This window comes from Drosophila mojavensis, unplaced genomic scaffold, assembly GCF_018153725.1.
Source record: "Drosophila mojavensis isolate 15081-1352.22 unplaced genomic scaffold, ASM1815372v1 contig_81, whole genome shotgun sequence".
Taxonomy (NCBI): domain Eukaryota; kingdom Metazoa; phylum Arthropoda; class Insecta; order Diptera; family Drosophilidae; genus Drosophila; species Drosophila mojavensis.
Genome location: NW_025318907.1, coordinates 2,222,490 through 2,239,222, shown reverse-complemented (window position 1 = coordinate 2,239,222; position 16,733 = coordinate 2,222,490). Strand labels below are relative to the sequence as shown.

The window sequence follows — 16,733 nt, the reverse complement described above, 5'->3', positions numbered from 1 at the left end:
GCTAAACTGTTCGAACTTGAAAGCCAAACGGGGGAAAAAAAGAAACAAAGAATAGATGAAAACGGGAAAGCATGGAAAAACAGTTGAGAACTTTTCGGAGTTAATTTTAAGCGACTTGATTGGGCTCATTCAAAATTTAACGCACTCAAGACAAATATTTAACTATGAAATCTCTGGCTTACCAAGTGAGCAGTAAGAGCATCAAGAGCTTTAATATTTATAAATCTAATATTGATCAGGCAACGTCTTTTATGCATTGCGAAATGCATCAATAAAAACAATTTAAATATTTATTATAAATTTGCATATGTTTACTTAATCAATTCGAAACTTGATATAGATAAAATCAAATTTGTTTGTTTTCTTTTTTTTTGGGCCGGTATTTTTTTTTTTTTTTTTTTTTTCTGTTGTCTGCGCACAACAACGCAATACACTGCAACAAAATGGCCTCTGTTTTATTAACGAACAAAAATTTTGAATGTTGATTACATTTCCATTAGTCAATTAGTCGATTGTGAAATTATAACGTTTCTTGTTCGACCAGTTGATGTCCTCTAGAACCCTAGCCTCCTCTATCTGCTGCAGCTCATCGAACTGCTCGAAGTCGTCGAGCTCCAACTCCTCCTTGCTCTTCAAAGCGCTCGGCGATGATGAGGGGGGCAGGAGAGCCAACTCATGCAGCTTGAATCCATAGATGCTGCAGGCAGATGAGAAAGAGTTAGAGAAGGAGTAAGAGAGAGAGAGAGCGAGCTATGAGTCAACTGACCGTGGTATGTACTTTTCGCTGGGCGGCTGGGGCAGTAGGTGCGGCAGCTGCATGAAGAACATGTGTGGAAAGCTACAACCGAACATGGCGCCATCGAGCAGGGCGCAGCGCTCGTTCGGCTGATAGATGTCCTGGCAGCGTGGACAATAGACCTTCACGTGCGACTCGCCAATGCGATCGGTCAGGCCCAGCGGCAGCACCGCCTGCTCGTTGCAGAAGATGCGCGGACAGATGCCAAAGTCGCCGCGCTGATACTTGAGGCACATGTCCATGATGCCGCGGCGCGTCAGTATGTACCGTGCATGGATCAGGCCGTACACCTGCTCGGCCATTTCGGGATGCGTGTCCGCATCCGCGTCCCTATCGAAGCCATACTCTATATCGAACTCCGAGTCGAGTATGGCGTCCAGAGTGTCCTGAAAGTTGTCCACCATCGTCTCCAATCCCGTCAAGTTGAACTTGTCGCGCGCATATTCGGAGGGCACGCGGCACAGAAACTCATTCGACGGCAGATTAACAAACCAATTGATCCACGAGCCGTCTGCTTTCGACATGTTTCAGCTGTTCTGTCGTAGGTCTATATATAGTTCGAGTGAACAATATTTATCGATCGACGTTGAATTGCCGCTCTCACTTGGAGACAGTGCTTATACTCGTCGTTTTTTATACAAAGAAATATATATATTTATATATATATATTTTACTTTATGCTGGAGAGAGCTGTGTATGACTGAATCTCGTCTAGCTATATGTATGAATGTGAATTCCGAACAAGCCCCGTAAGCATCTTTCTTTAAGCTGAATGGCATAGCTTACTTTGTCTTTACGAATTTATCTCTTATTTTATATTTTATTATTTTTTTTTTGTAATTATTTTTTTGTAATTAATATTTTTTTTTTTATTTATTTACTTATTTAGTTGTTTTTTTATGTAATTATTTTTTATTAATTAATTAATTAATTTTTTATAATTATTTATTTTATTTTAATACTATTAATTTTTTATTTACTTATTTATTTATTTATTACTAATTATTCAATTAATTTTTTTTTTATAATTATTTATTTTATTCTATTACTATTAATTTTTTTATTTATTTATTTATTTTTAAATATTTTTATAGGACTTATTTAGTTGTTTCCTTATGTATTTATTTATTATTAATTAACTAATTAACTAATTTTTTTATAATTATTTATTTTATTCTATTATTATTTATATTTGTATTTATTTATTTATGTTAAATATTTGTATAGGACTTTAACTAAAATAATGTGCGCTTCATTTCAATATATATTTTTTTGAAGAGGGTTTTGTTACTATTTAAGAGAAATTCAGCTGGTTTTCATTTTTAATGTTAGATATTACAAACAATTTGTTTGGTTAAATATGTGTATATTTTATTAAAAACAAGTTATCTACTATTTATACTATACCGATTAATTCATGTCCATTTTGAAATCCAACGGGTGCAATATCTTCAGTCTTTCCTTGGCCATAAATTCAGCAATAATATTTCATGGGGTATTCTTTAAAGTGGATTTTCTTTCAAGGTATTATTTAAACGATATTTCTCGCAAATCGCGCAAATTGTATGGCATTAGAAATGCGCACAGCAGAGGACTCTGCACACGCGACAACAAAGGAAATAAACACGCATGCTTATGAGGTCATCAACAGTCATGAAATTTTTGTTTGCCAAGGGGTCGGAGCTCTGCGGCGGAGCTGACAGGACCAAGCGAAACGCGAACGCGAAGGACGCGACAAAAAAGAGGTAGAGGGGATCGCTGGGTTGTCTCAACTAGCCATATTTGTAATTCGTGTTCGTGTATGTGTGTGTGCAGTTGTGTTTGTCATTGGCACTTAGCCTTATTAGTATGTGCAACGGGCAACAGTCGTTGCCGCTGCAAAGTGCTGATGGAGCTTACCAAAAAAAAAGTGGAAGGAAAGGAAAAAAAAAAATCAGAAAAGTACGCAAAAGTACGTGCAGTGCACTGTGCCCGCCGCTCAAAAGTATGCTACGTTTATGTGACTCGACTGCTGCTGAAACTGAAGCTGGAGCAGCAGCAGGAGCAGGAGCAGGGGGAGGGGGAGGGGAGTGGTCCTTGTGCAATGCGCGTAATGTAAGCAACGCCAAAAAAGTATGCAATATTAAAAATATACTTGCACATATAAACATATATAAATACATATATTTGTATATATGTATGTGTATATACATATTGTTATGGCTACACACACACTCACACATACTCACACACACGTCAGACAGCTGCGCAATAACTGTACATTAAAAGTCATTGCATTCATGATATTATTTTTTATGTATTTCTGCCAGCTTTGACTCGCTTTGTTTGTTTGCGTGTGTATGACTGTGCATGTGTGTGTCTGTGTGTGCGCTCTTCATATATTTTAAAGTGTTGCCTTTATTTTGGTTAGAAAATTTCATTGCTTTCTGTATTTGGCATAGAATCTCGAATTTAAGAGATTCTTGTGACTGTTTGATACCCTGCAATTTGTAAGGCTTCAATAGAAATTTAGAACACAAACACTTTTGCCCATTTGAAGGCATATTTGTCAGAGTATTTGGCCGTCGTTCAGTGGCCTTTGCATACTGCAGCTTCAGCTCACATTTTTATTTCTATTTGACGCTCATCATTTGCCGCTGCTTGTTGCAATGTTGCCCTTTGGGCTTTCACATGAGTGCTTTGGCCCCGACCACTGCACACTGTCATGCCCCCAGGCCACGCCTACTGTGCATTGTGCAACTTTCAGTGAAACAAAAAAAAAAAAAATTTGTTTTTGGCGCTAATGCTTTTGTGATGAGTTTTGCCAGGCATAAGAAAAAAAATGAGTTGAAAATGTTTTATTATATTTTTTTCTTCTGCTAAAGAGCCTTTTAAATAAATAATAAATAGACAAAAGTGTTGAATTTTAAATAGATATTGTTTGCAGCATATGTCCGGCTCTTAATTGATTTCATTTGAGGCATTTCTTGCATACTTTGGCTCTCATTGTTGTTGCTGTGAAATAAATGGGAGCAGAGCAAAAATTACAGAAATTTTGCGGTTTTAGGTCATTTAATTAAATACCCAAAGGTTGCCCACGACAAAGGTGAACTGAAAATATGCACAGCAATAATTTAACAATTTAAAGCATGCAAATATTTAGATATTTAACACTTGATACCAAATTCGAAAATTAAATAAAAATTCCTTGAACTTGTTTATTTCACATTTTAATTGATTTTCTTTTTCTAATTTCCTTGCAGGTAAGCGTAACAGACGTGCAAATTTATGCCATTCTCTTGAATGATTGCAACAACAAAATCGAATCAATCACAGGCATTTATATAACATATTTTTAATTTATGCATTTTAGCTCTATAAGCAAGTAAAAGTAGAAAATATTGACACTAAATTTGGGAAACAATAGTTAAGTGGAGCATAACTGGGATGATAGAGAATACTCTCTATAAGACTTTTTGTCTGATTATTTAGATAGAGAAAAGTCAAATTAGTTGAGTAAAATTCTCAACAAATTCACAAATAAATATATATATATATATATATATATATATATATATATATATATATACAAATAGATATATCTACATTTTATATATATATTTGGTTCATAGAGCCTCTCATAACTCAGCTTTGTTGTGTGTAGAGCTGTCAAACAAATTGAATTATTATTTATTTTCAATTTGTTGGGCGAAAGCAATGCAGCAAATTAAATGCAATTCAATTTGGTCAAAATAAATTGTTTATGTGTATGAGTGTGCGACTGTGTCTATCTCTCTGTCCCTCGCGCTCTCTCTCTCTCTCTCTTTCTCTGCTAAAAAAAAGAAGGCAGCAAACAATGAGCGATGCGAATGAAGCAAAGAAACACACAACACATGTTTGCCCATGTATACAAAGCAAGAAGCAGACAATAAAAGCAAAAGCTGATACAAGTTAACCGCAAAAGAGCTGCCAAGCGTTGGCAACGCTGGCCGAGTCGAAGGACACTGGGAACAGGTTAAGTCGCTTTCAAAATGCTGGACAATTTTCCAGTGGCTGGCGCCGCCCGTTGGCAGTTGCTTCATTTTGAGTCAACACGGCCAAGATGGTATCCATCGCAGCCTTTATCCTTTGGCAAAAATTCAATATTTTCCAAACAAATAACAACAACAGCAACAACAATGGCAGTAAGCAACAGCTACGCACTGCGAAGGATAACATATTAAATTTGCCAATAGCATCGGCTGGCAAAAGGACAATGCCATAAAGACAAGAAATCAATTTTTTTATTTTGTCCTTTTCGTTTCCTTGTGCAGAGAAAACAATTTTCCAACAATAAAAAATGGCCCAGGCGCTGACTTGTCGTAGGGTATAGGGCCGGGGGTTATGCCAGGGGGCGTGGTATGTGGGTGGGTTAACAGCCAAGTCGCACACACACACACACTCAGGCATGGACAAGCCTTTAAAATCGAAAGCAAGGGAAACGAGACCAAGCGAAACAAATCATAAAAACTGCTGCGACGACTGACAGAAGGAGTGGAAGGGGGAGAGAGCGGAGTGGGGGCAGCTGTTGGTGTTGGGGACTTAAGGTTTTTGCAGTGGCAAGCCATAAAAAAATAAGGCAAAGTGGCGTGTAAGAAAGCCAATAAAAAACGCACGAGAAATGTGAGACAAGTGCAGGAGCAGGAGGAGCAGCAGCAGGAGCAGGAAACCATAGGCAGCTCTCGCTCAACAGCAGTTGGGGTTAGCTTATATGTGTGTGCGTGTGTGTGTGATGTGTGTGGTATGTAGTGAATGTGGTGCGATTGCCGTTAGCTATTGGGATTAGTCAGTGGGTAGCACTTTGTGCCGCATTTGAACACCAAGCATATAAAGCCAATGACTTTAATTGAGTAGAAAGATTGAGATGAAATTCCGGATGTGAAACTATTAGAGCCCTGGTATTTCAATTGTGGCTAGCTGCAGATATCTAAGGTAGATGCTGAGAGATTAAATGCAATTATTGGATTGCTCTTTGCAAAGCTGCTTCAAAACAGCAAAGCATAGAGCTTTGGGTGAAAATAGAATAATGAAAACATATGGAAACTAAAATGTGAACAATTGTCTATTTCACTGGGGGAATATAATGGAAATAAATATTAAAATAATAAAATATAGAAATATTTACATGAATGAAAATGAAATTTTGATATAAATAACAATGCATATTTTAATATAATTTATTTAATAATTTAAGTCATAAATCATTCTATATTGTGACTTCAATTTGAGTAGAATTTATAGAAAAAAGGGTTAAAAATAAGTAACTGTTTTTGTAAAAAAAAAAATTTAAAATATTAAATATAAATATTTAATATTAATATTCATTTTTTGTTTGACTAAAGAGAGAGATATTTATAAACATTTAGTACTAATATTTGTTCTTAATTGATTGAAAAACATTCGAATTCCGTACAGCAAGCTAAAAAGAAATATATAATTTAATACTTTGCACTTATTCATAAAATACAACTCTACAAATTGTTTATTATATGATAATTTATAATATTAATTAATTTATTATATTATTTATATTTGTTAGCAAGAAAATTCCACATCTTAATATTATTCAAAAAGCATTTTATGACAAATCAAATCAGTATTTATTTAAAATTTCTTCTTTTTATCACAATTTATATACATCTTCGAGATATTCCTAAGCCTTGTTCAATACAATTTCTCTCTTATTTATGTACATAAGTTTATCTTTAAGGATATTCACTCGGAGCGCAGTGCAATGGCTTGTCGGCTACTTCCTGCTTTGCTTGCGTGCCATTAATGGAGAGCAATCCTTTTGGCAGCTGGCGCCATGTGTTGTGCTGGGTTGACTGCTGTGCCAAATGTCCTGAGTGTCCTGTTCAGCAGCTGCTAACTAATAACGAGCCTCATTTTGTGTAAATCGATAAAGTTGTTACTTTTTGTATTATGCACGTTCGACCCGCCCCATAAACTTTCGATGTGAGCAAAAAGTTTTGCGCCTCGTCCGGCGACTTCTGGCAACAAATGCGACTCGGCAGCTAAACAAGTGTAGATGGCCAGATAGGAGTTAGAGGTGTGGATGTGTGTTGACACGGGTGTGAGTGTGTGTAGTAAATGCTGTATGCTGTATGTCGATGTATGCTGCTGAGCATATTATCGCATGTTGCATCGTTCAGCGTGTTGACAATTGAATTATTTATGTGCCCCATTTTGTTGGCTGATCTTGTCTGCATTGCTTCTGGCTATTGGCTGCTGGCTGTTGGCTGCTGGACAGCATTCCCTATCTTTGTGTATATGTTTGTTAGTCATTTTGTTTGTGCATTGATTGAATCCTTTCGTGCTGTCCCTCGACTGGCTGGCTCTGGCTATTGTCATATGCGCTTTGTGCACTTTATTGGCGATTACATTCACTCAATAGCTGCTGCTGGCCGGGCGCCTGGCCAAACCTCAATCAACTCGTTTCGTCTCGTCTACGATGAAGAATGCTCAACTGCAGTGGGAGACTTGGGACAGCGACAGCAACAGCGACTGCCTGGTTTGATTGTCATCGTTTGTGGAAATTTGATAAGCGCTTTTTGTTCGTCTCCTCTGTGTCCATGTCTCTCAGTGTGTCTCCTGTTTCTGTTTCCGTTCCTGTTTGTTTAGCTGCCTTTACTCACTCACTCACTCTATCTCTCTCTCTCTCTCTCCCTCTCTCTCTGTCTCTAAGTCAATATCTATGCGCTTGTTTGCCAGCGAAACTTTGCTGGTTCGTGCCAGGACTCAGTGTCTTGGATCTTTTTAATAATGCGGGTTATGTGATGGATTTATTAAATGCGTGTCTCTCATGTTTTTCCTATCTCCTATCTCTGCATGTGTGTGTGTGTGTGTATAGTAAACAACAACAACAACGAGAACAACTTGTCATAAAGTTTGTCCTTGCGCTTTGTGCAGTTCCCTTTTCAATTAGTTTGCCATGTGCACATATCAAAATGAAAAAGAAGACACAAAAAAAAAAAAATAAAATAAAAATAGAGATGCCTGAACATGTTTCTCCCGTTATGCAATCTGTTCCTTTGTTCTTAACTATTTCTACTTTTTGTTCAACTATTGAACTTGAAGCATTATTAAATGCAAGTTGAGGCAATCACGTTATGTGAACAGTTAAATTAAGAGGAATATTCTATAAATATCTTTTGCATGTGTATGAAAATGAAGAATGGTTTGAATAGATATAAATGAGAAAGTGATTAGGGTTATATAGGGAAATAGGAAATCATTGACATTGACATTAACATCATATGTAAATGTTTAGGAAAATAGTATATTTATATATAGTAATAGATATGTAGTAGCTTAGTAGTAGTATCAATGGAGTAATAATGGAGAATAATGAATGAAATGTAGTAGACTAGTGGTAGGTTAATATTAACAGTAGTAGTAGAAAAGTAGTAGATTTACGGCAGTATTAATAGAATGGTAGTAGTCTATTGGTGAATTATTAGTAGAAGTAGAAAAGTTATAATGTTAAAGTAGTAGATTAGTAGTAGTAGTAGTAATACTAGTAGACTCGTGGTAGATTAATAGTAGCAGTAGTAGTAGAAAAGTAGTAGATTTACGGCAGTATCAATAGAATAGTAGTAGTCTATTGGTGAATTAGTAGTAGAAGTAGAAAAGTTTTAATGTTAAAGTAGTAGATTAGTAGTAGTAGTAGTAGTAGTAGTAGAAGAGTATCAGTAGATAAGTTGTAGATTAGTCATAGTGTTAGTTGAAAAATAGTATATTTATAGTTGTAGTAAAATAAAGTAGAAGAGTTTTAGTAATAGTAGTAGTAGAAAAGTAGTGGATTAGTCCTAGTTGTAGTAGTAGTAGTAGTAGTAAAGTAGTAGTAGTAGTAAAGTAGTAGTAGTAGTAAAGTAATAGTAGTAGAAAAGTAGTAGTAGTAGAAAAGTAGTAGTTGTAGTAGTAGTAGTTGTAGTAATAGTAGTAGTAAAGCAGTAGTAGTAGAAAAGTAGTAGATAATCTGTTTACCAGAATATACACATAAATCATTCAGGCATTCAGTTGGCTCTAAAGCCTCAAATTCAGTTTACAATATGTTCGCTCGCAAATCAAACTCAAACATTTCATTAGTATTCATTCTCCACAGACACACACACACACACGCACTCACGTATACATTCATATGTATATGTATATTCAATTTATAACATTTTTTATGCGACTCTGACAGCATCACACAATTAGTGCAATAAAAAAAGCGGACGGACAGATTTGGGATGTTTGCGCCAATGTGGCGCAATTGCCGACGCGACGGCAGCCTGCATGCCCATAAGTATGCAATAATAATTGCAAACGATGGGCGCTAACACATCTCGGCCACGCCCCGGCAAGAGTTGAGCGCGCACACACAACGGCAACAAGATAATAAAAATGTTTATGGCAGCTGAAGCGGTTCGCCTAACCGAAACACGACACAAATTTAATGCAGCCTACTTTGTGTGGAGCAAGCGAGAGAGAAAGAGAGGAGAGAGGGTGAGCGAGAGAGTGGGAGAGGGTCGCTCCGTGGGCCTGATAGCTCGGTCTACCCAATTATTTGACCGCAGTTGGCTGCAAACGCCCGAGTAGAACATGACCCGCACTTTTATTTCTTATTTTATGGCCATGCAAATGTCGCACAAGAGTTGCGGAAGAGCGAGAGTGCTACACAAACACACTCAAACACACACACACACACACACATGCACACAGAGCGCGGCGCCAAAAAGTCGACAACATATGCCAAGGGCACATGAAACGAAATCAATTTGCTTACACAGCCGCCACACACGAAAATGTTGATGACCTTGGCGCGCTACAAAGTAGGCTACACTCTGCGTGACTCTATACATGTGTGTATGTGCGAGTGTGTGTGTGTGTGTTGGGGCATGCGTCTAAATTATAATGGAACCTCGTTAATTTGTGGGCCCAGTCCGGCCCAGAAATCGCGAAATAATCGCATTACAGCCAAAGCTAGAAAAGTTGAAAGAAAGCAAAGCAGAAATCGATTAGCGACGCGTTCTGCTTTATTTCTCATCCATTTCGTTTTCTTTTTGGGGACCTTTGGGCCAGAGCTGCTAGCGCCCTGGGGGCACACTTCTGGGCTGCACTTAAGTCACTTTACTGCCGGTTCGACCCTGCCTCCTGCCCCCGTTCCACCCCGCTTTCATATCACATTATGATGATGATTATTTTTATCGTCGCGTCACGCGATGTTGTCGCCGCAATGCCGCACTGCAAAAATGCCTCATGGAGGAGCCAGGAGGCAGCCATTTCAGGCAACGGCAACGGCAACGGAAACGGAAACGCCACCAAATGTGTGCGCCAATGTGTATATGTGTGTGTGTGTGTGTGTGGCTAGGCAAACATTTAGCACGCGCTCGTGTGTGTGTGTGTGTGTGTGTGCACGACGCCTTTGCAAATGACTGCAGTTAAAAAGTCATCAATGTCTGCCAAAAAACCGAAACTCGCCATTAAATTTTTGCCGCAATTTATTTGACTGTGTATGCATATGTGTGTGCGTGTGTGTGTGTGTGTTTGTGTGTGGGGATATTGCGCTGCGATAAGGCATATTTGCGAGCAGCTAGCTACTCAATTCACGAGCGGCGCCTTTCTTCTGACATTTGCCCAATTATATGACGCCTCGTCCTCAGTGTCCATATCAAAAGCGACCAAACGGCAGACGGCAGACGTCAGAGCTTAAATTTATCAGCGTCATAAAAGCAAACTCTGCAAATGGCGCAGCTTGAAAAATGCTTTTAAAATAAACACACGCAAAAGAGAGAGAGAGAGAGAGAGAGAGAAAAGCCTAATGAAAATATCTACAAAAAATGAAACCCAAAAAAAAAAAAAAAAAAAAAAAGAAAGATTGTTTGGGCCAAACAGCAAATAACGTAAAAATGTTCATTGATATTCATTTCCAATTGAAAAGCGTTAACAAAAAGGTTGCTTATACATATATATATATATATATATATTTATATATGTAATTTATATATGATGTATATACATATACATATATATACTGTATATGTGCCTAGCATGTATGTATAGGAGCTGCAGGTCCAATCACTTGAAGCAGAGCTTTAGGCTAGGCAAAGAGTCAACAGTGCACCAATTGACTAGCATTGCACAGTGGGCTGAGATGTAAAATAAAGATTGTCTAAAATGCTTTATAAATGAAAAGCCTGAGCTGAGATTTTCTATTTTGCTCAACAAGCCTAAAAATTGATATAAAATTAGTTTTCATTTTTTGTATAATACATACAAATTATATAATGTATCTTAATATTAAAATGATTTCAATTGAAATTTATTTAAATTATGTTCACGGAAAATAAACTCAAAATAAATAAATAAAATAATATTGGAATTATAATTTATTTGAAAATTCTGGCAAAATTGTTGTCCTAAATATCTCAAAGTTTAATCATAAAATAAAATTATCAAAATTATTAAAATATATTTAAATCGACTTAAATTGTGATTTAAAAAAAATTAAATTCAAAAGAAAAAAATTCAATGAAAAATAATAAATAAATAAAATAATATTTTAATTATAATTTATTTGAATATTCAGTCAAATCTCAAACGATGTGCAATTTCTATAAATACTTCATTTGTTCTATATAAATATCAGAAAGTTTAATGATAAAATAGATAATACCATTATATATCCTTAATTAAATTATTTTAGAATATTTTTTCATGTATTTTATTATTTATTATTTATTTTATTTTATTTTATTATTATTTTTTTTTTTTATTTATTTATTTTATTTTTTTTTTTTTTTTCAAGTAAAATATCATTTTAAATTTTATTTAATAATTATTTTAATTAATTTTGTAATTACTAAATTACGAAAACCGTTGGTTGTTGCCATAAAACGAAACTGCTAAAAATTGCATATATATACTTATTTACTTTTTTATAGACTTGAATTGATATAAAGGCCAACTAAAGAATTTAGCACACAAACTGGGGCCTACAGCTTAAGCTGCATATATTTTGCCCCAGTGTACAGTGAAATGTAATTTGTAAAGCGGAAAAAAATAGCGTAGCATGTGGTCAAATCGTATCGCAGAGGCCTATGGACTGGGATTGTAACTGCGTTTGCTCCCAATCCCTGCTCAGTAGCAGATCCTACTTCTACTCCTGCTGCTGCAACGCCTACTCCTGCTGCTGCTGCTGCCTGCTGCAGTTTGTGTTGTCCATAGAAAAAAAATCAATGTGCCACACAAATAGCAACACAAACACACATACAAACAACCACAGCCGTGGCCAATGCAGCGCGTTTCCGCAGCCCTGGGAGGCTAGGCCTCAGCCAGAACCAGCACGAGAGCTGGAGCCAGGCGCCATGGCATGCATTATGTGGCCATATGGGCGCCTCTTGGCCGGCGCATGAGTTTGTATACAAATAAACACGGCAATGCACACACACACACACACAAGCATGCGTTCCGTTCGTTCTGCTTCAACCACACACACACACATACACACACACACATGCACGCACGTCAACGCTTTTGCCTGCAGTCGGTTTACGTTTAATGCCCATATATTGTTGCCTACTTTTAGGCGAAATGCCGTGCAAGGCCCTCTGGCCAGCGGCCAGTGTGTCCCGGCTTGGCCATTTTTAAAGCCCATTTAAATGTGAGCAAACTTTTGCACGTGTGCATCGGGTTGAATAAAAGGCCTGCCTGGCACGCCTCCACTGCCCACTGTCCAGTGCTGCTCAGCTCCAGCGCCACGTTATTTAAACGTATGCTCGACTGAATGACTCACACACACACAGACATACATGAATATATATATAAATATATATATATATATATATATGTATAGATATATATATGTATATGTGTAGAGTGTGGGGCTAGGAGTATATACATACATAGGTATACGGTATACGGTTTGTGTATTGAAAATTGGATTTTCAATTGGTTTGCAAAACGGAAATTAATTCGGGGGCACTGCTCGGTAGACGGAGTCGATGGTGGCTCCACTACTCCGCATCTCCAGTTGCATCCAGCCTCCAGAATCTGGACTGGTTGAGACTGGGCAATTGGGAACAGAAGCGAAAATGAAGCAATGACGTTTCGTTGGTTGCTGATGGCGACGTTGATGATGGCCAGATCACTGGCCGGCAATGAGTTTGACGCCAGCTGGAAGAGATGCGATGCAGGAGGAGGAGGAGGAAGAGGAGGAGGAGGAGCAGGAGGCGGGTGCGGATGCCGTACTGGCAATGACCACTGGGCCACGGGCACATTGCATACTTTTTGCCTGTGTGTGTGTGTGTGTGTCTGCCATAAAAATAATGTTCCATTCTTGCTTTTTTCCGCCTTCTTTTCGAGTTCATTTCGTTTGGCGTGCACTTTAATTAAATTAAGTGAATTTCGCTGCTGCTGATAAGCGGCAAATGAACAGATGAGTGGGCGGTCTGAGTTAAGGTGTGACATTATGTGGGGGCGTGGCAGCAGCGGAAATTAGCAGTGAATGCGTATATAATATGTTTGTTTGTTTGTTGGTGGCACTGGGGAATTTATAGCGCAGTTATAAAGATTTTATAGCAACTAATTGTCATTTGGCTAAAATCAATTAAATAAATTAAAGATATATCTGTTGGACAGCATGCCACGTCTTCTTTAATTAAAGAGATTTTTCAGAGTGACCATACTGGAGTTGCCATAAATATTTATAGCAAATCTGTCTGCTGTAAATAAATGAAGTTTACTTACATATTTTATTCCAACTATGCCTACAAATGATGAGTTAATGCTCTGACAATTCTTAATTATATCATATTATTATTATACACATAAAGCCATTCAGCTCTATGCCATGCACCTGATCACAGTTGAATACGAACCTACGCAGCGGCAGCGGTTGGGAGCATTTTCAATTAGCACAAAGTCTCTGCTGATTAGCTTTTTGCTCTCGGCTCGCCGGTGATAACTAATCCGAAATCCCCTCGATAATTGTCGCCCGAGCAACGTGAAAATTAAAACAACAATGTGTGTAAGCGTGTGTGTGTGTGTGTGTGTGTGGCACATTGTGTCGCCGCACTGGGCCAGCTGGCAGCTAACAGCAGGAGGCGGCATAGAATGTAAATCCTGCCGAGGGACGACTGCTGGCTGCAGGAGAAGGAAGGGAGGGCAGCGGAGGATGACATGCTAGATGCACACACACAGATAGAGTTCGCACACACATATGCATATATATATGCTCTGCGCGGGAATCTGTTGCAAATCCCAAAAGTATGCAATGCAATGGCAGGCATTGAATGAATGAACGCATGATTGAAAAAAAACATTACACACACGCAAAAACACGCACACACACACACACATACACATACAGTCGCACACTGACAGCGGGGCATTGTTTTGCACACATTTCGCTCGGCTTTTTGAAGCGGTTTTCAGGCATCGAGTTCAGTGACTGCAGTTATAGCAGAGGCGGGCAGACAGGCAGTTAAAAGGAGAGAGAGAGAGAGAGAGACAGGACGAAGACAGAGTGAAAGGGAGGAGGAACCTAACGCCGGCTGTTGCTTTTCCTGTGGCGCATTCCATTTGTGCATTGTCTAAAGGCAAAACGCTTAACATGCACCGCTGCTCCTCGTGCCACGCCCACACACACTCCGCCCCCTTTGCCTGACTTGCATTAGTTTTGTTGCGCTGCAAACACTTTGCCTTTGGCTCGCTTAGCGCGCGTTCTATACATAAACAAATATTGACCATTTGCCTTTGCCAATTTGTTTGCATTTTACGAAAATATTTTCATTTTCATTTCCGGGCCACGCCCCCCAAACGCCCGCCGTGTCGACTGACAATATTGAAAATTAAACCGAACGTAGCGCAATTCCAATTGCAGCGCACGTAAAACTCTTTTCTTTCTTTTCCCTCTATTTTCCTATATATATATATATATATTTGAAATGGAAAATTGTTGTTTTCATTTTGCTGAGCTACTTTTTGTTTAATTTCATATTTTTTCTCTCAATTATTAGGAACATTTTGCTTTTGTCAATTTGCAGTTGTTGCTATTTACAATTGTAAATTGCATTTTGATTTTCAGCATTTCGTGTTAGTGTGCGTGTGTGTGCCTGTGTGTGTGTGTCCTGTCTGGCAAGTGGTATAAATTGAGATGCTTCGTTACACGCTCAAAATAGTTTTCAATAGCAAGTGTCACATGCAATGTGTGTGTGTGTGTGCGTGTGTGTGTGTGCTGGACGTTTAAGTGGCAAAGCTTGTAGTGCCGTTAGCTCTGCACTGAATTTGCCAACTGTCGGAGCTTAAAAATAAAAAAATAAAAAGAAAAAAATATAAATTAAATATGCTTAAAATTTACATGATATTGCTTTTGAATTTTCCAAAGGTTTTCTCTATGAAAATATGCAATCACGTCTGTTGGGCTCAGCAATCATCGCTTCATTGTAATTAAGAGCGGCAGTTCATAGAGTATGTTATCATGTAAGAGAATTTATAACGGAGATCACGCTCTCCCTTTTGCGTTGTCTCTTTCACCCACGCACCGGCTCAGCTTAATCCGCCGGCTCGCGTACATTGTAATTAGTATGCAATTAACTCTTGTTTAGAGCAGATGCTGTGTTAGATTGACTATTACAAACATAGTAGCGGACAGCACGACAGCCTAGTCGCTTGCTCGCGTCTATCACATAAACTCTGTAAACTCTAATAATCGCTAATAAACTAATCACTAAGTAAATTCAATCGTTTAATAATTTAAAGCTATTCGAAAAATCTCGATAGCTCAACATTTGGTGACCCCGACGTGATCTCTTTTCGTTTCTTTACATATTTGCATATATATATTGACAGCATCACATACATACATACACCCGTGAACATAAGCATTGTATATAGCGATTAGTTGCGTGCCGTTACTTTGCCAATTCGCCAGACACTCTTTCGTTCGGTCTGCAATACACTGGCGCCCGTAAAAGTAGTACACATGCGAAAACTTCTGCAATTGACAATCTAATAAAGAATCAACTAATTTCTGAACTATGTCTATGGTTAGTGACTGCGTGTTCTATAGCTTCAATCTATAAGTGATTAAGTTTACATAAGCACAGTGTAATTACATGCTTGCCGTTATTCTTCGTTGACATTGCACTTTTTCGCCACGGCTGCGATACGAGCGCGTCCATAATAATCGTACCGGTGTGCAACAATTCATACGTGTATATTATTTGAGTACCATAATATAATTCTTTGCCAGTTTATTAAAGTTGCAAGTACTCTGCTCGACAAATACGACTTATTCCAAGTCTGCGCTATAGCATATATACATTTACTTACTCTTGCAATCGCGCTCGCACCAACGACTTTGAACTCTATCGTGTTGCTCTTGCTGTACTCGTCATGGCGAATTTAGATGCTAGTGCAGTTGCTCCCGAAGATCGCGTGCGGTTTTATAAGCTCAAGGTACAGTCGGTGTTTGAACGCGTAAAAAAGCTACAATCCAAGGTCGATTCAGATGCTCTTGCCGATCACAGTGACAGCACTCTAAATGTTCTACTGGAGCATATCGACAAGCTAAGTCACTCCTTTAGCAAGGCCCATGAAAGTCTAGAGGAGCTCGACTTTACTGAGATGTCCAGCAATTTGCGCACTGACTTTGATGATTTAATAATGGTCATGCAGTCAACAATAATGTCCGAAGTGCAAAGTCGTACTGCTCAAGTGCATCATAGTTCCACGTTTAGTCGTCCAAGTGACCCTCCTCGCGCATCCGCTCCCAGATTGCAGGCTGCACCTGCGTTGCCGCCATTAAAGTTACCTACGTTCAGCGGTGGATATGCTAATTGGGCTGATTTCTACTCAATGTTTTCTACAATCATTGAAAGTCGGCCAGAAATCAGCAATATGGAAAGACTTCAGCACCTCCGGTCCTGCCTCG

At 38.3% G+C, this 16,733-nt stretch overlaps 2 protein-coding genes across 14 annotated transcripts in view; one reads left to right on the top strand and one right to left on the bottom strand.

Moving 5' to 3' along the window:
- Positions 1–16,733, top strand: part of LOC6580505 (protein muscleblind) — a 186,317-nt gene that overhangs the window by 126,683 nt on the left and 42,901 nt on the right. The window lies entirely within an intron of this gene.
- On the bottom strand, positions 290–1,530 carry LOC6580506 (suppressor-of-stellate-like protein). Its single transcript, XM_002006305.4, has 2 exons — positions 767–1,530; positions 290–697 (listed from the first exon to the last, which is right to left on the bottom strand). The coding sequence occupies exons 1-2, from the start codon at positions 1,318–1,320 to the stop codon at positions 505–507; spliced, it is 747 nt and encodes a 248-aa protein (XP_002006341.1). The 5' UTR covers positions 1,321–1,530; the 3' UTR covers positions 290–504.

Coding starts and splice junctions, on each gene's coding strand:
- LOC6580506 (XM_002006305.4), bottom strand. CDS start 1,320: ATGTCGAAAGCAGACGGCTCGTGGATCAATTGGTTTGTTAATCTGCCG. Junction 698..766: donor AGCGAAAAGTACATACCACG/GTCAGTTGACTC, acceptor ATCTGCCTGCAG/CATCTATGGATTCAAGCTGC.